Source organism: Vanessa cardui, chromosome 5 (genome assembly GCF_905220365.1).
Source record: "Vanessa cardui chromosome 5, ilVanCard2.1, whole genome shotgun sequence".
NCBI lineage: Eukaryota > Metazoa > Arthropoda > Insecta > Lepidoptera > Nymphalidae > Vanessa > Vanessa cardui.
Window position 1 is genome coordinate 202,785 of NC_061127.1, and position 23,444 is coordinate 226,228.

At 35.1% G+C, this 23,444-nt stretch overlaps 1 protein-coding gene across 1 annotated transcript in view; it reads left to right on the top strand.

Annotated features, from left to right (window-relative positions):
• The window catches only part of LOC124530076, a 267,561-nt gene that overhangs the window by 182,986 nt on the left and 61,131 nt on the right, over nucleotides 1-23,444 (top strand). The window contains exon 6 of the mRNA XM_047104065.1: nucleotides 5,308-5,489. Coding sequence (XP_046960021.1) covers nucleotides 5,308-5,489 — 182 coding nt within the window. The remainder of the gene's footprint in view (nucleotides 1-5,307; nucleotides 5,490-23,444) is intronic.

Sequence of the window (23,444 nt, forward strand, 5' to 3'; positions counted from 1 at the left end):
AGCACGAGATGAATTATAAAGACAAATTAAGCACATGAATCAGCGGTGCTTGCCTGGGTTTGAACCCGCAATCATCGGTTAAGATGCACGCGTTCTAACCACTGGGCCATCTCTGCTCTACAGTTAGTACTGAGTAACATAATATCCCATAAACAAGTAATAGTTGACTAAAGTCGTTAATTTAGTAAAATGTGAAAGTTACAAGAAAGGAGTACGCTCTTTTTTTTTGAAGGTTCCCATGTCGTAACGGTTCGGAAAAACCGCCGGCGAATTTGAAGAAATTTGGTAGAGGAGCAAAACTTGAACGCCAAGGAAAGACAAAGGTTACTTGTTTTGCCTAACACATGACAACCGACACCTTAAAACGCTACCGAAATCGCGGACGACTACTAGTATACAAAATTATACATAATAGTCTTTGCCAACAGAGTTGAGATACATTTGCACATTTACTCTAAAAGAAAACTTAACTTGCGCCGTGTACTAAAATCGTTTGAAGGTAAGTCAAATTACAAATTGTTTTACGACATTCCTTTTAAAAGTTAGGGCAGACACCAAAAATGTAAAAACTTACAACGATCAAAGAGTCCTCAGGGATAAATATTTAAATTTTCTCGTCGGCTTACTTGTACATCAGCGCGTACCTACCGCAAGTTGATCCTAGCTCAAGTTTTTATCCATTATTTGGGTCGACATCCTACTTAGCTTTAGGTAAATAATTACAAATAATAAATAAATAAATATTGGACAATATCACACACATTACTCTGACCCCAATATAAGTAGCACTTGTGTTACAGAAATCAGAAGTCACGACGGTAACACAAACACCAAGACCCAAGACACAGAAAACTAACAAGAATAAACTTTTTCTACATCGACTTGGTCGGGAATCGAAACCGGTGTTCGTTCGTCCGACCGTCAGATATTTAGATATTTTTTATAACTATTTATTCTTTATGCATTACCGATATAAGCGTTAAACTAAAACAACCTGGCGAATGTCTGTCGTGCGTAGAATCATTTCGATATGAAATTACACGGACAAATATATAGTTCCGCTCTGGATCGAGTGTTTTTGTCGGAAAAGTTTCGTTCTTTTTAAGGCTGTACTCTTTTTCCTTTTTATGTAATTCGTATGAGAACATTTATTTATCAATATTTTAGGCAAAAATATATTTTTGACAAATATAAATATCTAGCTTTTCTCATCGAATGATACATACGATTTTCTAGTCTAGGGAATAGCAGATATTACTGGCAATTTTAAGGTAGTATTCGATTCTTGTATGATAATAAGAATTATATAATATAATAGGGTTAATTTTATATCACAAGAAATATTAATTTGAGATATAAATGATTGTAAAGCTAGTTAATCAAAAATACAAAAATTGCGTGATGACCATAGTGATATATTCATTAGAGAATAAAAATATTTTTAGTTTAAAAAAAATGAGCACTTATGTCAGTGAATGACACTTCTAGCTTTACTTGGAGGGACTGAGGAAAGTGGGGTAAAGATGTATACGGCGCGGTACACTACAGACGCTACGTGTTCCTCCATACATTCAACTTAAATTCGTCAACTAAGCGCTTCTTCGACAGCACTTGCAATTTTGCTGCGCAATTTTAATATTAATTTTACCTTATAACCTAGTTTCGAGAGAAAACTTTCTTTTTGTTATATTTTCGTAATGAAAAAACTAAATAACTCTTCAAAAAAATTCTCAAAATCGTAGTGCTAACAGCTATTACAGAGTAAGTTAATATATTACAAATGTACGAACAAATACAATTGCAGTATCTTGTCTAGAGGACCTATCTATAACCACTACATAAAAATATATATAAATAGAATCGCTTTCTCTATCCCTATATGTTTTTGTATACTTAAATCTTTAAAACTACGCAACGGATTTTGATGCGGTTTCTTTAAAAGATAGAGTTATTCGAGAGGAAGGTTTTTTTTATAAAATACATGAACAACATAGTAAAGAAACACTGATAATTTTAGAAGTTTCTAATGTGATATCGTAAATAAATAAAGTCTATAGTACATTTAGACTCAACATTACACCCCTGCGAAGCCGGGGCGGGCGCTGGTTTGAAATATAAGAAGTATTTTATCGGAATTATAAATGGATACAAGTATTGTGATCGTTATAAGGCAAGTTATAAACCGAATTAACAAAAAATATACATCTTAATTTTTGGGGCGGCAGATCGACGACGATACACCTGCAAGCCCCCAGGCGTTGCAGATGTCCACAGGCGGTGGTAGTCGGTTTCCATTCAGTGCTCGTTTGATACTTGTCAAAAGTAATAGTTAAAGAACCTATATGAAAACTTATAACAAAAAAGTAGAATCAATCGTGCACTAAACTCACATAATAGATTTCACGCTCAGCGGTAACGAGGTATAAGAACGTTGGAATTCAATTAAAATGCAAATAGCGACATCTACCGGTGGGCGCAGTACAACCGGCAGCGCCGCCGCGTCGAGACGGAACCGCAATTGTTTTCAAACAGCTTTCATAATTGAAGAACTATTTAAAATTTATAATTGTAGCAGCTGCGTGCGAAATTAAACGAATTCCGTGAAAACTCGAGTGTCGCTGTGAATTTGGAAGTTACATTTCAAGAAGTCTTAATTCTACCAGAAACGTTACAAACTTCTTAAAATCGACAACATTCTGTAAATTTCCCACTGCTGAGCTAAGGCCTACTCTTCCTTTGAGGAGAAGGTTTGGAACATATTCCACCACGCTTATTTAAATAAAACTAGTTATTACGGATTTTAATCGCGTATATTATTTATTTTGGACATCCCGACGTTTCACAGCACTTTACAGCATTCGTGGTCACGGGTAGACGGTTTAAATGTGTAATAATCGCGAAAATTTAAGACAACATTCCACCACGCTGTTCCAATGCGTGTTGTTGGAATTCACGTGTGGCGGAATTTCTATGAAATTAAACACATTCAGGTTTCCTCACGATGTTTTTTTCACGCCCGATCATGAATTATACACACCAATTAGGCATATGAATATTCAGTGGAGCTTGCCTGGGTTTAAACCCACAATCATCGGTTAAGATGCAGGCGTTCTAACCACTGGTCATCTCGGCTCTTCTTGAAATTACTAGAAGTAATTGAACTACTTAATCATACCTATCTAATTTCTCGTTTTTCAACCACCTCTTCTAACATTTCTAATAGCCGCTGTTAGTGTTATGCATCGTCAGTAAAGTCCCTAGTCTCTATCGTTGACGTTATACTGGCTTACACTTCAAACTGAACAGTATACGCAGTATTCCAGTTTTTATCAGGGCCTAAGGGAGTTAGAAAAGGCCTCAGACCTGAGTCAAAATAAAAAATATATTCAAGATTTATGGCCAATAATGTCGTAACATTTAATCTAATTTATGTCACTGTAAATGACACAGGGGGCGCTTCTCCCTACTTCCTGTAACAGATTTCCGTCGCATTTGGAAATTTAAACGCATCAAATACCGTGTCATGAAAACGTGTCTACGATATAATAAAATACAATATAGTTATATGTATCATTACTCAACTGATAATCAAAAAAGATCGTTTCATCGAAACATGATATCCCGTAGAGTAATATATAGCAATAAAAACTGCATTTCTCAAATCAAGCGCTCTCAAAAATATTTAAATTAAAAATCAATAATGAAATCTTCAAATTATAAACAATAAAAAAACGTGAGCGTTGGAACGAAATTGATTTAGTTTTATTAATTTGAAAATGACATCTCAACCAAAAAATTCATTCGCTGTAACCATTTTCCGAGATCAAAGACTCTGGGCGCTATATTATGTATTAAAAGTATTTGAGAAAATTATTATTAAAAGTCCCGGGCCAATTAAAACAATAACAAAAAATCAATTTAAATAATTTATATACAATCGTATACAATAGAAAGAGAGGGAAAGGTTGCCTGGCGGGCATAGTGCTTCTTCCTTACGCGACGACTTTGCTATTACTCTAATGTCAGCCGCGTAGATGAACTTCGTCACAATAAAACATAAATAAAAATTTTAACAAAAAGAAAAACCGACTTCAAACAAAACACTATTTTAAACCAATAAAAATGCACTAAAAAGTAATAAAAATAATTGCATATATAACATATTTTTTAGAGTCCTCCTAGGTAAAATGAAGTGAAAAATATTAGACTACTTAAAAGTCGATTTACGATTATATAACGTAATTATATTTATTATTATATTTGGGGTTGGTGTCAGCCACGGGCACACGCCTCAACAATCAAAAGAAAGATTGATTGACCCAGTATATTATCGTATAAAGGGTAATTTGTAAAAAACATATATCTTAAAGTATTCTCGTATTGTTTTTTGATAGATATACTATAGGGTTTTCTTGGCTAACACCGATTGTAGTTTCTTTAAAACCTCTTTCAGTACCTTAATGTTATCGCTTTAAAAAAACAAAATCTTTTTCACTCACAGAAGAATTCATAAAGGAAGTTTAACAGAATAATTTGTTAAGGTTTTTGTGTGAATCAGTTGAACTAGAACGACAATTGTTAAATATGTCTGTAAAAGGCAACAAAAAAAAATATAAAAAATGTATTGCTCACCGTGTGAAACCGGGTACGGCCGTTAGCACATAGCAAAAAGATACCGCTGCTTAGAGTAACTTTGAGACTTAATATCTTAATTCAGAGTCAACTGTTGGAATGCAGTTCCAACATTATTATTATATCCTAAGTAATGTACAGCTTGCTTGTTTTGTTGGGTTTGTATGTGTTCGCAGATCGTTCACCCGATTTAGTGTAAGCCTTGTCGTTGCTGTTAATGACTCATGCATAAGTGTGCCTGACAGCGCCATCAACGTTTAATAGTAAATAGTTGGCGCTGGAGTCGCATCCGATAATTGTTCGTCTTCTATGCAATCGTGCCTCATTCAACTTGTAGGTCAAGCGAATGTGCAAAGGCATGATCTTCTGAAACACGCACACATATATTGATAGCGCGAGTTGTTTTGTGAAGGATAGAATTACAGATAGGATGCCATGTTATCTGAATTTTTTTATATAGGCGAACGTTGCCGCATACTCAATAATTTCAGCTTATAAAACAACATAAGTATTATGGAATTGTGAAATATTGATATTCATTTGATTATTCACTAATCTATTTTTATTTCAAATGCTGTTCATAAATGTCTAGCTCTTCGAAAAAAATTACTTGACAAATATAAAACACTCTTAAGGATTCTACGTATAAGTTCCAGCATTTATTAATTGTTGCAGACGTGAATCAGGAGGTCAGTTACCTCGTTCGGCCAGCATCGACTCCGTGGTGGAAGCTGCGATCTGCGCGAGACACTCGGAGCCGAGTCCTATCACGCTACAGCTGCCCAGAGCTGATCGGGCCTTGAGTCTTGTCTCCCCCGCGGTCGGCAGGAGAGCGAAATCTCAGAGAGGACAAGCCGGTGAGTAACAGTACCATACTAAATATATATAAGAGATACGTATTGTGTGTTATATTTTTTTCTGGAAAAAACGAGTTGCTTTTCAGATTTTATTTACAATTGATGTTATAATTACATTGATACCACAACATCCCGCAAAAACCCGTTCGATTCATTCGATGAACGCTACAAAGGGATGTAGAGAGTATGGAGGATAACGGATTTTGTGTTCGGGGATGTTTCCGACAAATATAAGTTTCATTTAGGTGACTCATTTTTTTTTATCTAATGAGTAGTTCCAGCAAACGGTAAGTGCTAAACATCGCCAATGCGCGACCAGCCTTAGGAACTAAAACGATACGTGTGGTGACGATACCCGTACCAAAGCCACAGTTACCATCGAGTAACCGCTGGACGTGTAATAAAATTGAGCCAACGAACAGGGTCTAGCTGAAATATTTCAACTTTGGAGCGTTCAATTGGACATCTGAACTATCTCCAAGAATGATAAAGGGGTTATAATATGTATTTTTTTAATTTGACAAGTCGTTTGTGATGGTTTAGGTAAATTTCGTCTATATTTCAATTCGAAATGTTTGAGCGAACAATGCAAGACGTTCGACTATTCTGTAATTTAATTTGTTTTCGACATCGGGACCCGTCCGTTCGAATACGAATTATCTTCGAATTCAGTGAATTGTCCGTTTTGATATCGGCAGCGCTATTCTGTAAAAACTCACTTCATCTCACTCGTAAAATGTTAAAACCCGCCGTTCGGTAATACGTTTTGTTGATTATTTAATGATAAAGTTATTGTTGTTTACGTCGCGTTTCATATTCTGATGTTTACGTCCTTCTGCTGGGGTTATTTTTAAGTTTGTAGACAAAAAATATAATGAAATATCTTCAAATTATATATTATTATATATTTAAGTTAAAGCTGTATTGTAACTGAACAGATTACAAAGATGATAACAAAGTGTGGAATAAACATTCATTGTTTTTTATATAGAGATTACGAATGTTCTTGCACCTGAAGGGTATTAGTTAAATACGAATATGGCAAAAATTAACTCGGGGTTTCTTTCTGGTTCTGCACGATCGATTGTGACTTTTCGTAAAATTAAAATAGCTGTGTATAAATCAAATTGTGTCTAACACGATCCATATAATCCTTATACGTCATGTAATATATATTTGTAACTTATTGAAATAATTTTTACTTTTCAATCGACCAACGCGGTCAGTGTTTACCGTCGGAAAGCTGAGCGCAAATACAACAAACGTGAAGAGCGAGGCGAAAATACGGATCTGTTACAGACAGACACATATTTTTTCTGTATCGCTACATAAACAATAAGAACGTATTAAACTTTATTGAATATTTCGAATTAATTAAAGTCGACTGTAAAATTAAAAAATAAAATAAATATTGGACAACGTCACATACATTAATCTGATCCCAATGTAAGTAGCTAACGCTCTTGTGTTATAGAACCCAACCCAATAGATAACTAATGAAGTTTTTCTACATCGAATCGGCCGGGAATCGAACCCAGGGCCTCGTAGTAGCGTAACCATGACAACCGGAGTACACACTCGACCAAAAGGTCCTCATGTCATCATGACTGTATATAAAACATACACATACCATGTATGAATTATAATTTAATTACAATTTTTCTATTGAATCAAGTACGTCAGTTGAAGGCTACTGACCCACGGTATCTTCATTTAAGCCTTTACAATTAACAGTATATTGTAATTATAACAAGTAATATCGGTATTCGGTTTTAAACTTAATTGAAATGTAATTCGATCGTGTTATGTGGATTGCATTGAAATTCCATTTTCTCCAAACAAATAATCAATGTTATCGACACAAAGCTGCGCGAATTGTGTTTTATTATATCACAATAATCGTAACTTCAATTGGCATAATCAATAATAAATTAGTAAATCTCAAATGAAGCGCGTGGAACTTTATAGTGAAGAAACAAAAGCGATTATCAAAACTAAAATGACATTCCCGATGGTAGCTCTACGTTGCTGCTTCACACGTTACGTTACGTTTTTGTTAGTGTATCAAAAGTTGTCACTTTACTGTGCAGAATTTGAATTATTTTGCCGCTTCACTATAATGCGCGCTCCATCTGCCTTATGTTTTAGAATCCGCGGAAAAAACTTTGTGTTAAAAAGGTGTTTCTGTTGTTGACCGTTGAAGACTTCTTTGGAGTTCCACCACAACACGCATTGTCATCGAAACTGGACCAATATTTGCCATTTCAACTCCGTAAGATTGTAGGAATTGACTCCAATTCATTGCAAGATTTGATCTAAAGTAACATACATAGCAATTAAAATAAAAGCACGTGAAAAAGTTACAGCTGGAAAATCATCCTGCTGATGAAACAGCCTCTTATTTGAAGGTTATTCAGCTCAATGAGGCGACAGAGACATATACGGGTTTTCCCTTAAGGTTCATTTTCACTGCTGAGCACGAGGGGAATTTACACAATTTAGCTTGGGCGAGTTCCAACCCAGTCTTTGGTTTGGTTCCACGTCTTCTCACTGAGCTATCTCGACTCAAATAAACTTAGCATTATTAGTAAAAAGTTAAATCCAAGCTAAACCCCCCTTAAAACATTTACATCTATCATAATTATACACGCGAGTTAAAGACCCACGTTAGGCTATAAACCTCAAGCTCGTACGTTATGTTTTACAAGCGGCTGAAAGTATTTCACGTCCAGAACAGTGACCTTCTTTGATATGATAATGACTTGCCCCCGGTCGCTCTGCTTTATATTTATGTACGATTCGGCTTATAAAGCCTTGTTTATAAATGTCGAAAGGCATATTTTTATAGAATTTTAAAATACTGTTTGATAAACTTATTTAGGAAACCATTTTTTGATTATTAAAATTATGTATGGTTTTAAGGGAAACTAAAATGACCTGGGAGCAAGTACATACAATCTCTTTTTTAATTTTTACATGTTTTCCGAGAAACGGAAACAATTCTGGATAAGTTCATACACTGCGATCTTACCGCCAACCATTCGTATTTAACACAACATATTGTGTGTAAAAATAACTATAAAGTAGTAAAGTAAATTAACAGCCCTTAAATTTTCCATTGCTGGGCTAAGGCCTCCTCTCCAATTAAGGAGAGGGTTTGGAATATATTCCACCACGCTGTTCTAATGCGGGTTGGTGGAATGCACATATGACAGAACTCCGATGAAGTTAGACACATGCAGGTTTCCTCACGATATTTTCCTTCACCGCCGAGTATGAGATGAACTATAAAGAGCAATTAGGCTTATATATAGTGGTGCTTGCCTGGGTTTGAATCCGAAATCATCGGTTAAGATGCAAGCGTTTTAACCACTGGACCATCTCAGCTCAAAAATAACTATGAAACTAGCTTTCTCTGGAATAATACACCAGAAGCATACCTCTTGAGTATTTCCTGAGCTTTCATTTCTAAAGCTCTTATTTTAAAACAGTTTAAAAAATAAACAATCAATTGATTTTAATGAATGATCGTATGATATAAGCGTATGTCATTAATATCCGGGGAAGTATTCTTGATTCATTTCATAAATATACTCTTTTTTGTCTCTTGCTCTCTTTACTGGGAAAATATTTAAAATAAGCGAAATGAAACAAAAATCTAATAAAAGAAGCCACTATGTCTTACCCTAACTTCGTAGTTTCACCGCTCGCCCTTATTTCTTTCAGGTATCTTAACGGGGGTGTTTTAGTCAGGGTGCATATTATATGTAAGAAGGGAAACTACAGGCATTACGAAGAATTAATGATGGTTTTTAAATTATTCAAACATACATTATAATAAGCATTAAGTGTCACGCTATTATCAGTTCGGAACGTAGATTATACTTAGAAAAACAAGCGAGAATCTATTATTTGCCCGGCGTTTGCTTCAAGACTATTTCAAATACAAAAATAAAATGAATTATTACGAGGAAATATTCTTAAAAAAAAAACATTCCACTTTGCTGTTTTGCTCGTTCCTTTCAGGTTTGAAACGTTTCTTTTCGAATTTTACAAATTTACACTTTAGCGCCTGTGAATTTTAGTATAGCAATAAGTAAAATTGCGTCGGAACGAAATTAGTGTAGGCGTTGTAAGGTAAAGGCTTCGTTATTCATATTAACAGGCCATCAGTGTTGCTTTATGATTCCTTTTTTTTATTCGCCTACATTTTGGTGCAATTTACCTTCAAAATTTATTAAATTGATTTTATTATCATTATTTTCTTTAAGAGCCGAAATCGAACTCTCTCAAAATAATCGAACTTCAGTTGTATTATATCCTATCATTAGTGGCATAAACTTACAAATAACACAAAATTTTCAATCCTTAATTTACGATACTTTCTGTTTTGACGGAATGCATCTAAATCAAAATGTACTTTATTCGAGTAGGCTTTTGCAAGCACTTTTGAATCGTCATTTAACAACTATATCAAGTGGAGCTATCACCGGTTCAGATCCTTCAGGAAAGTCAGTGGTTTTCTTTTTCAACACTTAAAAATACAGCTATGATAGTTAAATGCAATTATATATGTATGTTATATATCCTGCATCGGTGGTAACATTAAAAGGTGAAAGGAATTCCAAACCTTCTCCAGAAAGGGTGAATTCCCTTAGGCCAGCTCTGGGAAATGTACATAGGCATACTTTAATGCAATCGTGAAAATAACTTAATTATACTTTACAAGAATATTGAAATAAAAACCATTTGAATAAGAGGCTTTATTAAATTTAACAATATATTTTAAATGGTTTCTCGTTCACTTTGCCGGCGAGTTATAAAGGATAACGTAATAAACCGCGCTTCTGTCTGTGACTCCTTTAAAAGTTACTTTGTAATATGGTTCGTACCTAATACGCTTCTGAGAGTAATCGCTCTTTAATATTGCGAGTTCCGGTGTTTCAAACGTACCTATTGCAGGTAATTTTACGTATCTGTGGTATGTGATTTTTATGGTGTTGATAAGTGGAATTACCATAGACGTTTTCATTGTAAGAAATATTAACATTAGGAATATAACTGTTATGACCTTTGTGTCTGTAGTAGCATTGACTCACTCATCCTTCAAATCCGAACGTAACAAGGCACTCCTGTTTGACGGTAGATGTCTGAGGAGTGGTGGTACCAATCGAGACTAGCGTACACAAACGACTACTGCAAGGTATTACATATATAGAGTAAAAAATACTTTAGTGAAATATAATATAATCGTCATTACGATAAAAATAAAGTAGAATTTGTCAAACTGGTACTTATTCGTTGGAAAGATCAAAAAGAAATGCATGTGTCCTTGGACAGGGGCAGTCACTTTCCATGAGCCCTCCTGATCGTCTGCTGCGTATACCATAAAAAATCAAATAGATAAAAAATAAATGTATCTACAGTACATATTTAAATGTTAAATTGACAAAATAAGTAAAGAGAAGAATTTATCTGCCTTTCTCATCCCGAAGTTGTCGTAGGTATTTTATGCAATAACATCTGTCAACACTTCACGAGCAGTATTTGCAATAATTACTATTAAAAACCAGATACAAAATAAATATAAATCAAGAAAAAACTGCCGAGGGCAAAAAGTCCTTCGGGGTATCAAATTTAAAACATGCATATGAAAAAGATGAAATTAATAACATTTTCGTGTATTCATTTTGCATTTTCTCTTACTCACACTTAATATACAGTAGGTAAATAAAATATTTATGAATGTACGACGTTGATCGCCATCGATAAATTCAAATACATGATGTTTTACATTTTCTGCCTCGCACAACTACTCTCTGGAACCAGCTTTCGTCGGCGGTTTTTCCGAACCGATACGATTTTGGAACCTTCAAGAAAAGAGCGTACTTCTTCCTTAAAGACCGGCATCGCACCTGAAAGCTCCCGATATTACAGATGGTGGTAATCACTTTCCATTAGGTGAGCCTCCTGTTCGTTTGCCCCTAAAACATAAAAAAATACAAGACTTAACCTTCTACAATAATGGGAGCCCTTCTTATTCCCTTATTCTTATAACACGTTGGGACAGCAATCCGAAGCGACCGGAGAAAATTGGGAGGTGACTTGATTGTGTTAGTGAACTTCTGAACTAGATGCTTCACATAATTCATGACAGAAAAGTAACAATAACTTTTTGTTGGTTGGAATCGACGTTCGAACTAAGACGGGCCATATAGAATAGCTTCTACATCCAGGACACGGCCGAAGAAATCGGTCTTCGTTAAGTTAATTCCAGTTCGAAACAACAATAAAAAAAGGGTTCTGTACTGAAACATCAGTAATATCCTTTCCACTAACTTTTATTAAAGAAGTAACCCCTAATTGTTCTTATCAACTACTTTCTCGAGAGATTTAATTTCTTCATTACTGGGTTTTCTTATATTTTATAACATTCTAAGGATAATCCTGTTCATAATATCGAGCTAAACCGTTCATTCATTGATCAAGAAAGGAAAAACGTTTTTTGCTTATATTGAGTTTGAAAAGCTTTAATGTAAAAGGGCAAATTAAATTACTGATTGAATTATGTCCGTTCGCATATTTTAAGCGAGGCAGCGAGGCACAGGATCGGGCGATACGTCGCTAAAAACTCTACGGTAACTTGACATTGTAGGTGAATAATAAGTTACGTGTTGCAAATATCTCGGTGAGAAAGATTTTAAACACAAAGTAGAATATGAAAACTCAATAGTGATCGTTCAAGGAAGGTTTTCTCACCTCTAAACGAGAAAATGTGAAGTGTTTTATACCACCGCATGTTCACACTTCTCATGAATATTCGAACACTCAATTTCCGAAAAGATTCTCATTTTCTATACGCTTTTTTAAATACATATATGTATGTTGGGTTTTACATAATGTTGTCTTAAATTTTCGCGATTATTACACATTGAAATAAAACTAATTGTAACGGATTTTGTAGACTCAGTCTACCCGTGACCACGAACGCTGTAAAGTGCTCGAAACGTAGGGATGTCAAAAATAATTAATATACATACGCGATTCAAATCCTTTAAAACTAGTTTTATTTCAATGTTGGCCTTTGTTGGTCGGAACCAGATAAGACACAACCACTACGGCACGACACCGAGAGATTAGGGGATCGTTTCCTACTTCGCCTTTCCTGAGCGAGTACAGATCTTTTCCGGTTCCGGTCTACCCTTCTAGTCCATCTCACTATGGTTGTTGTCCTATACTCCGATGCCCTGCTGAGCATCGCAGAGATGATTACTCGTAGTTAAAAGTCTCATCTCACCTCGGTAGCCAGGATTCGTCCTTTACGATGTTTTACCTTATTTGGCAATCTGATTTAGACTGGTAAAATTTTAGTCTAATGCATAATCATCATCAGTCATAATCATCTAGATTACCTTTACAATGCAATTATACAAATTATACAAAACGTTCAATTTGCCAATTTAAATCACTGGCCACAGTTGTAACGAGGTCGTATATTAACTTAGCATATTTAATAGTGGAAATGCATTCATATTTAATTAATTAAGTGGAGTAATTATGTTGAAAGAGCATCGGAACTCGACAGTTCATATAAAACACCTATTTAACTTTGACGATTCCACCGTAAAATCCAGAACATAGTGTAACTGTGATGACTCTTGCTAATATCTAAAATGTATTAGCTACCCTCCTAACTTCAACGATCATGTATTATTAAGGATTAATTAAATTAAAAAGTGAAAAACATTTATTAATTATAATTGTCCAATAGATAAAAGAGAATCTGGTGTCATTTAAGGTATATATATATATATATTAATGTATATTCTAGCGGTTAACTTGGTCCAAACTCGAGGCATGTTTATAATTATGATCGTAAAATTAATTGCCAACATAAAGACCAATCTAAAATATTAGGCATTTGCGCAGAAGGTATAACAGTGGATTAGAGCGCAAATAGTCACAGGTGTACTTTCCATAATCCGATACGACCGAAAAGAGTTCAGGAATTGGACCGAAGGCTTTACATGAAAGCACGCTTGTGTTGGCCTTACGGACACTCTTAATAAATGCACGTGAATACAAATGCTACCGGCTTTCAACTCGTACAAAGATTCTCTGGACATTAAAGCAGAATTACCTACTTGTTACTATATTTTTAGAAACCAGATCAGAAGGGATTTTTTTAAAAACAAAATTACAGAAAACTCGATAATCAATTTATAAAATCACAAACAATTCGACAATTTTTACTAATGAATTTTTGTGACAACAATTCTCCTAATTTAATTCAAAACTAACCCTAGCAACACGACACTAACAAACTTAATCGCAATGGATTACAAAAACAACACAGTATGACACCAATCGACCGAACACACGATAGCCAGCAAGAGACTTGTGTACCGTCCACCCTCCTTTAAATACCTTTTGAACCTTCAAGAAAAGAGCGTACTCCTTTCTTAAGGGCCGGCAACGCACCTGCAAGCCCCCTGGTGTTGCAGATGTCCATGGGCGGTGGTAGTCACTTTCCATCAGGTATGCCTCCTGCTTGTTTGCCACCTATGCCAAAAAAAAATACACTTCCTCCCACTACTAGCCTCCTATATTCCTACAATATTTTAAATCAAATCAAAATATACTTCATTCAAGTAAGCTTTCACAGGCACTTTTGAATCGTCATTTAACAACTTTTTACCACCGGTTCGGAAAGCAAGAATCGAGAAGAACCGGCAAGAAAGTCAGTAGTTACTCTTTTTTGACATTTAAAAAACACTCATGTTAATTAATTACAATTATACATGCTTGTAATGTATCCTGCCTGGAAGTCAAAAAGTTATTTCACGCTTTTTCATCGTCTGCATAATCTTGTATTGAATAAAATGCCTTCTTTACGAATGATTTAAATTTATGAAACGGCAAAGTTAAAAATGTCTGTGTAATTTTATTACTGTTTAAATATAAGACGTAGAATCACTAATGAATAGAGGCGTCGCAAAATAGTAACGCCAGTCGTTTGTTCGACCCAATATCTCTATTTCAAAGTTATAAATAAGTTTTAAAAGCCTTTTAATGAAACGTACGGATCTATTTAAGGATTATACGATTAAATCTGATCAAACTTAAAGCACTTTTCCGGACGAAACTCAAACTAGCCGCCGTAACTCCATCGGGCTCTCGCAAATGGAGCAAATCAAGTTATCACTATAGCAATATGGACTAATTTCCGCCGAGGGTTCCAGTTCAAAGGCGACCGGTAACGCTCACGCTTCATACGTGACGCTTCGAACTGAAAAACAATACTATTTTTTATAGTACATACAGATGGGTAACGGCAGGAGGCCGATCTGATGGAAAGTTCTGTACGTGCAACTGCACTATTACTTCTAAAAATGCACAATCCATTTTCCCTTCTTATCGTCTCCTTAAATTCTCTGAGGTTGAGAACCCTTTGTTAAGTTGTAAGTGTAAGGTGATAATAAACATCTTTATTTACAATTACATTATGCTTTTATGTTATCCGAATAATGTCTGTATGAAAAAGACTAGTATTTATAAAAGGAAGCTTGCAGAACAAGCTAAGTGGTGACTATGAAGTGGTCCGTTATATGATTTATTGATTGTTTCCGTCCTCGACAATGTAGTGACTTAGACCTTAAAGCAGAACTCTCCGCCGGAGAGCCGACACTGCGATGTGTACTTGACAACTCGCGGCGAAACGTTGAATTTAACTGATTAATTTGTTTCCTTAGTCCCGCTGACTTTTGGAATTGCTTCAAATTCCATCCCCTAAATTAATTTCCATTTCATTTTGCCTTTATATGCGATGCTATTGATATTTGGAATCATAACAGGAGCTATTTTTTTATTTAGATTTAAAACACCTTCCATCCCAAGAATGTGCCAGATGAAATAGCTATGCTACTACAATTTTAATCATTGGACGAATTCATTATTATTGAAATAACCATTAGGCTTATAGTTCTCGTCTAGTCTGCTCGAAGAACAATAGCCAAACGCAATGATTTATCAATCAGTCGCGAGAGCTCATGCGTACACTCGTATGTATGTACTACGTATACTGATTCTCTGTTTCTACACGCTATATATTTTGTGTTATATTTCAGTGTTCGTTAATTAATTAGCGGTGAAAGAAATAAAAACAATCAATATAGGGTTCGAACGCTGGATTTCAGTGTCTACGGACGTATATTTAGCATCTATACCAACGAGGTAGTCAAATGTTTACTATAATTATAACACATAAACATACGTAAACCCCGTACCGCAGTCAGTCGGTTTTCTACATTTAACGAGTGAGATACAAAGTGAATTGTCATAGAGTAGCGCGGCAGAGCCTTTTAAGAGCAATTATTAGGGTAAGATTTGTTCTATTTCTGATTTATTCATTTGTTACTTTAAATAACAAATGAATAAATGTATTAATGAAAATATATGTATATATAAATGTAACTGATTTCAAAATTGGAATAAAATGTTGTTTGTGGTTTCTATTTAAATGTAAATGTGTCTGGAAAGGCTTTCCTACCTTGTCTCACCGCAAACGGGGAAAGGTGACCTGAATTAATACGTCGTTGGCGTTGCCAGTTCTTCAAATAAAAGTACGAGTATTTGGACCGAGGTCCTATTTCTCGTTATTCTTGACGTACAGATATTTTTGTATATATATATATATCTATATTTTTTATGGCACATGTTAGCAGATGAGTAAGTGGGCCACCTGAGAGTAAGTGGTCACCACCGCCCATAGACAATGGCGCTGTAAGAAATATTGACCATTCCTTACATCGCCAATGTGCCACTATCCTTGGGAACTAAGGTGTAATGTCCCTTGTGCCTGTATTTACAATGTCGTAAAACCTTAAGTAAAATATGGCGCTAAAAATTTCAGTACGATTCAGAATATCATAAATCTATTGAATAATACTCTCGCTTATTGGTTATAACATTTTGGTGCTAGATTCTAGGCTGAATCTGCAACTGGTTTAGAAATACCTTAGACCTAAGAAGAGCCTATAGAAAATCAGCGGAAATTAGTATAATATTTTTATTACTAAATAAAAACCGTAAATAAAAAATATAAGTAGATAAATTTTCGTTCATTTTAAATGAACAAAATTATTTTTTAGAACACACTGAACGCACCTGTAAACGTCGAACAAGGTTGCCCGTTAAATTTCATGTCATTAAATTTAATGAATATGTATTGACGACTGTAAATCTTTATTTTTTAACGATCTATAAGTTTAGATGTCCTGGAGGCGATCGCTAAATTTCCATGATACCGGTAAACGTTGTCATCTTCAACGCTTTATAATACCTGTCTGTGGGGAAATTTAATGTTATGTTTACTTTTTTAATGTTTTCGTTGATATTGTTTTAAAATAAGAAGGATGAAACTTGACGGTCAAATTTACATGCAACTTTTCAAAATGTAACGTTTGAAAATGAAACATTTTAGACGCGCGTAGGTAAAGTTGCTGTTTGTTGTTATTCATAGATCATTTAGCGATTCACAAGGTAACAATAAACAAACAAAATTGCGGTATTAAAAAAATAAATATTTTTTTTAAAACACGTAATAGCAAGTGATCATGAAATTTTGGAACATTTATGAAAACTCCTCAATATCTACAACCTTGCAGACATTTTGAAATACGAATGGAAAAGCGATCGCCAATATTGTATTTATTTGAACTCAGAAAGCAATATCTATTCCTTTAAATTGCAAAACATTTCAGTCTGTATCACATACGGCATCGATTTAATTCCAGTCATACTTATGTCATATTTACAAATAAATGAATTTCACATACACACAGAACAGGAACGACTTGAAATCTACTACTGTTTAAATAAAACTAATTATAACGGATGAATCGCGTATATTAATTATTTTTAAACATCCCGACGTTTCGAGCACTATCTACTACTGTTTTATCGACTGTTCCAACACTCATATTAACAAAAAACAATACAAGCTAAAATATAAAATTAATCACAATGATCTTACAAATTTCAATACTTAAAAAGTTATCAAGTGTACCTCCCTAAGTTGTCATTTTTAGGGTTCCGTACGTCTGAATACAAAAACGGAACCCTTATAGGATCACTCGTGTGTCTGTCCGTCCGTCGCTTAGAGTCAATTATCTCCGAATCTATTAGACCGATTAAGTTGAAATTTGGTACACATATCAATTCCTGTAACCCAAATACAAAGGTGTGACGTGAGTAGATGAAATCTGTATATGGGGGGTCATATTTGGGGGGGAAGGGGAAAATTAAAAAAAAAATCTGAAAACTGCATCGTGTGGCATATCAAATGAAAGGTCTTGTTGAGAAGATCTTAAATGTATTTTTTTGTAATTTTAAAATAAATAGTTTCCAAGTTATTCAAGAAAATAGACGAAAATTGTCCATTCCCCCCCCCCTTATCTCCGAAACTACTGAACCTAAAATTTTGAAAAAAATACAGAAATTAGTTTTCACCTTATAGATAATAGGAAAACCTATAAGAAGTCCATGATATTAAAATAACATGGTAAGTCACTCAATATTGTGCGTACCAACTTACATTTGCAGGTGGAATGTGTGGGAGAACATATTTTTTAACTCCAATATTAAGTTTTGTTGAATCGGTTTGTAGATGAATATTTAATGAAAAAAATAAGCCCACAATGAGCATTCTACGACCAATATTTTAGGAGATATTAACATCGTACGGAACCCTCTTCACGCGAGTTCAACTCGCACTTGTCCCCTTTTTTCATATACTAGCACCGTCTCTCCGTGGATAACTGTTCATTACTCCTATCGCCAAATGCTAGCTATCTCATATTTATTTAAGTGAACCGGCTTTTTCGGACACGAATTTATTATGTTGTCAATGAATAATCTGCAAATCGATTTAGCGCTCAGGATATATTGGAGTGCGTAAATGTGTGCACAAACACGACTCTTATAATCCGATTGGACGGAAAATCCGTCTGTGTAGAAAACAGCTTAGCAGGCCACTCAGACTGCACAGCGCCACCTGGTGGCACTTGTGTTTCGCTTTCATTGATAAAATATACAGGACGCCTGACAATGAGAGGATAATACAATACACGATTTGATAAAATAAAATTCATAAAAATCGCTTGTTGACATCGGTTAAGTAAACATGTTTTTCCTCTTTCAAAAATGGTCCAAAATACGTCAAAGTCAAATAAATAGGATTCTCTGTGAACCTACCTCAATATGCTTACTTGGTGGTAGGGCTTTGTGCAAGCCCGTTTGGGTAGGTACCACCCACTCATCAGTTATTCTACCAAATAACAGTACTCAGTATTGTTGTGTTCCTGTCTTAAGAGTGAGTGAGCCAGTGTAACTACAGGCACAAGGAACATAACATCTTAGTTCCCAAGGTTGGTGACACATTGACGATGTAAGGAATAGTTAATATTTCTTACAGCGTCATTGTCTATGGGTGATGGTGACCACTTACCATTAGGTGGCCTATATGCTCGTCCACCAACCTATATAACATAACAACCACGTTTCTAACAGTAAATCTCAATATTTCTCAGAGACAAAGTGATATACAGATCGAAATGTAATCCGTATTACACAACACGAATTATAGTAATTAAGAAAACCCGATCTACATATTCATTTACGTATTAGCAAACGGGAAAGCTCTCGTAACCAGTTTGTCAAACAGATACACGGCCATTGGCCATTGGCTATTAATCCTCAGCGCTTAGTGCAGTTAGAGACAGCCAGTTTTGCTGACATTCCGTAAGATCTAACGACCTAAACTACCGTTACACGAGTAACCTCTCCATTTACATGTATATTACTATATAAAAAAATAAAATGTAGATCAGATTTATAGTGGCTAAATTTTTAAATAACTAAATATGAAACAACATCACATACATTACTCTGATCCCATTTCCATAACACAAGTGCTTTAGCTACTTACATAGTAGCTAAAGCACTTGTGTTATGGAAAATCAGAAGATACATCGGTACCTCAAACAACCAGACCCAGGACAATATACATAACTAATGATAATCTACATCGACTCGACCGGGAATCGAACCCGGGACTTTGGAGCGGCGTACCCATAAAAACCGGTCTACTCTGAACTCGACCACGGAGGTCGTCGTTTTTATTTCGAACGAATTACCACAATAAATGTCCATTATTGTCATCTCAGAGATAAGGCTTTCCTCCACCACGTTAATATTGCAGAAATTAATCCAAGACAAGCGGCTTTTCTCACGTTTCTTTTCGTTTACCGCCAAACAGAAGGAGCATATAAAATATTTAATGGTTTTTGCCCGGATTTGAATACGTATTTCTCGTCTTTGTATCCTTTCTGTGTGTTGTACTTATCTCAGGAACAGCCTGTCAGATCAAGAACAATAACAGCCTGCAAATTTAATATTTCAAAGGCCTCCTTTCCCCTTAAAGAGAAGGTTTTGGAACATATTCCACCACGCTGTTCCAACGCAGGTTGGTGGAATAAACATGTGGCAGAATTTCTTTGAAATTAGACACAGGCTTCGTTTCCTCACTATGTGTTCCTTCACCGCTGAGCTAGAGATGAATTAACAGCCCAAATGCACATGAAGATTCAGTAAGGCTTGCCTGGGTTTGGACCCGCAAATAAGCACGCGTTCTAACCACTGGGCCATCTTCCAGTACGTACGTACTACGGTCGGTCAGAGCTACGTTTAATGTAATTTCTAAATTATACGCGAGTAATATTGCCGTACCTGGTATTATAATTAAGAGTAATACCACGTTATCATACAAATGGGAAAATAAAGCAGGGTGTATAAAAGATTTGAAATGCTTGCGCAAACGTACATGAAACACAGATGATCTGTCTATTGCTGTCTCTGTCTTAATGCCGATTATGGCAAGTCTGTATAACTGAAAAGAGTTTAGGCACCCGATTTCATGGACCTGGGATTTTAAGCTAGTTCATATAATTATTTAATGCATTATATAGATATTAAGAGTACTTCCATGCATCAATTGGGCGTCGTGAAATTCAGCACACGGGTGCATTGATGCACTGATGCGGAAGTAACTTTTTATCTCGATCGTCAAGTAGCATGCTCTCGATTAAGCGAAGCCGATGACAATAGCTTTATTTTATTAACTAGCTGCTCCGCGCGGTGATACTCGACTTACATGTTACCTTCCTGTACCCAGTTAGCTTTGCATGACCATAAAAAGACACTAAACTATCTCAATAAATTGATTAACGAACGTAAATATTTTGCCAATTGTTTGACGTACGTGAGATTAGCGCGTCTAAAAAATCTAATAAACTATTCATACATATTAGTATACATTTATGACAGAAATAAAACTGGATTGAAATGGTAAGCAAATGCCTGAAGTTTCCAAGAAACGTTTAAATAGCTCTCTACTTATTTATCTAGGTTCAGGAATCAGGATATTTGTTACAATGTAATAATTACTAAATAGTAAACCCCACGGACGTATCTTCCAGATGGTATGTAAAGTCTTTTAATAGACACGGGTCGATAAAATTTTATTATCCGTGTATATTTAGATACAGATAATACTCTACAAAGTATAATAAGAACGGATGTAGTTCGGGCTTTAAAATGGAGAAGCCCCAACTTAACCCGCGGGCGTCGTAAAGCCTGTGCTCTAATATTAAGCATATTTATAAATGCTACCTGAACCCAGCTTTACCCGCGTGCCATTCAGTTAGCGAGAAAATCCGCCTATCTGCAATCAAGCCTTTTTTAAGATTTAGTAATGCTTTATTATTATTATTACTAATTGCAGTTTAATTCTTTCTTTTCTTTAATTGTAAATCGAGACTACTATAAACTAACTAAGATAATTCATAAATGATAAGGTTATATGCCTCGATGTTTTCCTTCACTTCACAATTATACTACAAATTTGAATTATAAATGAATCATAAATCCAAATTAAACAAACGAATAAAATAGATGGTGATTGCCAGTATTTGAGCCCACTACCTGTAATTGAAATCCATTTTTATGACCCATCTTGGCTTAAAAGAACTTAACAGATTAAAACTTCTTAATAATAATACTTAAGCTTTGTACCAGAAATATTTTTACCGAGTTCTTTATCTATTCAATCCATTATATTCTGAGAAAACAAAAATACAAACAGACAAAAGGCGTGGCCTGTATTCATCCATTGTATGAGCAGCAAGAGCGGAAGCAAGATCCTCGTATGTTATAATGTACAGTCAGAATAAGAAAACCTTCGTCTGTTTTCAAATTTATTCCTTTATCGAGTTTTAAACTCTTAGTACCTTTTGAATCTAAATATCAAATCATTATCAATCGGCAAAACAGATTATCGCTCATACTGAACACACGAAAATAGATCTTAAGGTTTTTCTTACCCCGACTGTACAAAGCGCTGGTCTTACTCAGCCGCCGCATTGTACATGTGATTGTAGTCACAGGCTGTTAAACTGGTTCAAACCCAGGGAAGAACCGCTGCTTCATGTGCTTAATTCGTCTTTATAATTCATCTCGTGCTCAGCGGTGAAAGAAAACATTGTGAGGAAACCTGCATGCGACAAATTTCACCAACCCGCATTGGAACAGCGTGGTGGAATATGTTCCAAACCTCCTCCTCAAAGGGAGAGGAGGCTTTTAGCCCAGCAGTGGGAATTTACAGGCTGTTGTTGTTGTTTGTTGTTGTACATTTTGTCGTACACGTGACAACCAACACCACAAAACGCGGGCGATATATCGGGCGACTACTAGGATTTGTGCTAGGAAGCTTATAAACTTCAAACGATTTATTTTTTGCCTTCAATTTGTGAAGAGAAGGTTTAGGTTTCACAGATTATGTCACGTGCGATGGAGAAGACACGATGAAGATGGATCGGTACGGTCAATATTACAAGCTCAATTTAATTTTGACCCAAGGTATGGAGACAGTGTAAGTAAATGCTTAATCAGCATTATAGGAAAGTGGAATGAATCTATCATACTAGCTGTATCCGCAACACCGTGCGTGTTTGAATTTAACAAAAAAATATTTTCGTAGCTTAAGTTACTCCTAATTACATATTAGGCTGTAGTTGTTATTGTTGTTGTTGATGAAAAAAGTATGAGAGTGAATTCATTATGTAAACTCTATAATGTAGTTGCTCGCTAAACCGCCAATTAAGTGTCAAGTCACTCGAAATATGCAAGTTTCCATCTCATCTCGCACACAAAGTTTATCTTATTACAAAATTTAAATTGTAAATATTTAAATTTGTGAGTATTAAATACAACATCACATACGTTACTCTGATCGCAATGTAAGTAGCTAAAGCACTTGTGTTATGGAAAATCAGAAGTAACGACGGTACCACAAACACCCAGACCATCTGGCCCAGACCATCATAATCTACATCGACCGGGAATCGAACCCGAGACCGCGGATTGGCGTACCCATGAAAACTGGTGTACACATTACTCGACAACGGAGGTCGTTAAGTATTATAATAGTGTTGAAAAAACAACATATATTTGATATAATAATAAAAAAATGTTTCTATTATAAATAAGTAGATTGTTATTATTTTATTCTAATAAATTATTTGCATGCAAAAATATACAAACGACAAACTTATTACATGTATACAATGTCCGGAATTGAACTCGCAACTTAGGATTTACTATTGCTCCAATTGACTACAAGGGCTTATATAATTATCTGTAATTTATTTTAATACTAAGCTATTAAGTAATGGTTTGGCTTGGCTTTAAGTATCAGTACGCCTAGATACTTAAAACATTTGTACGACTATTAACACTATTGGATTAGAGGTAACACTAAGTATTAGAGGTAACACAGAATTTGACATTAAAATTCTTAAGTAAATGCTATATCATAATTTTCATACTAAATAAACACAA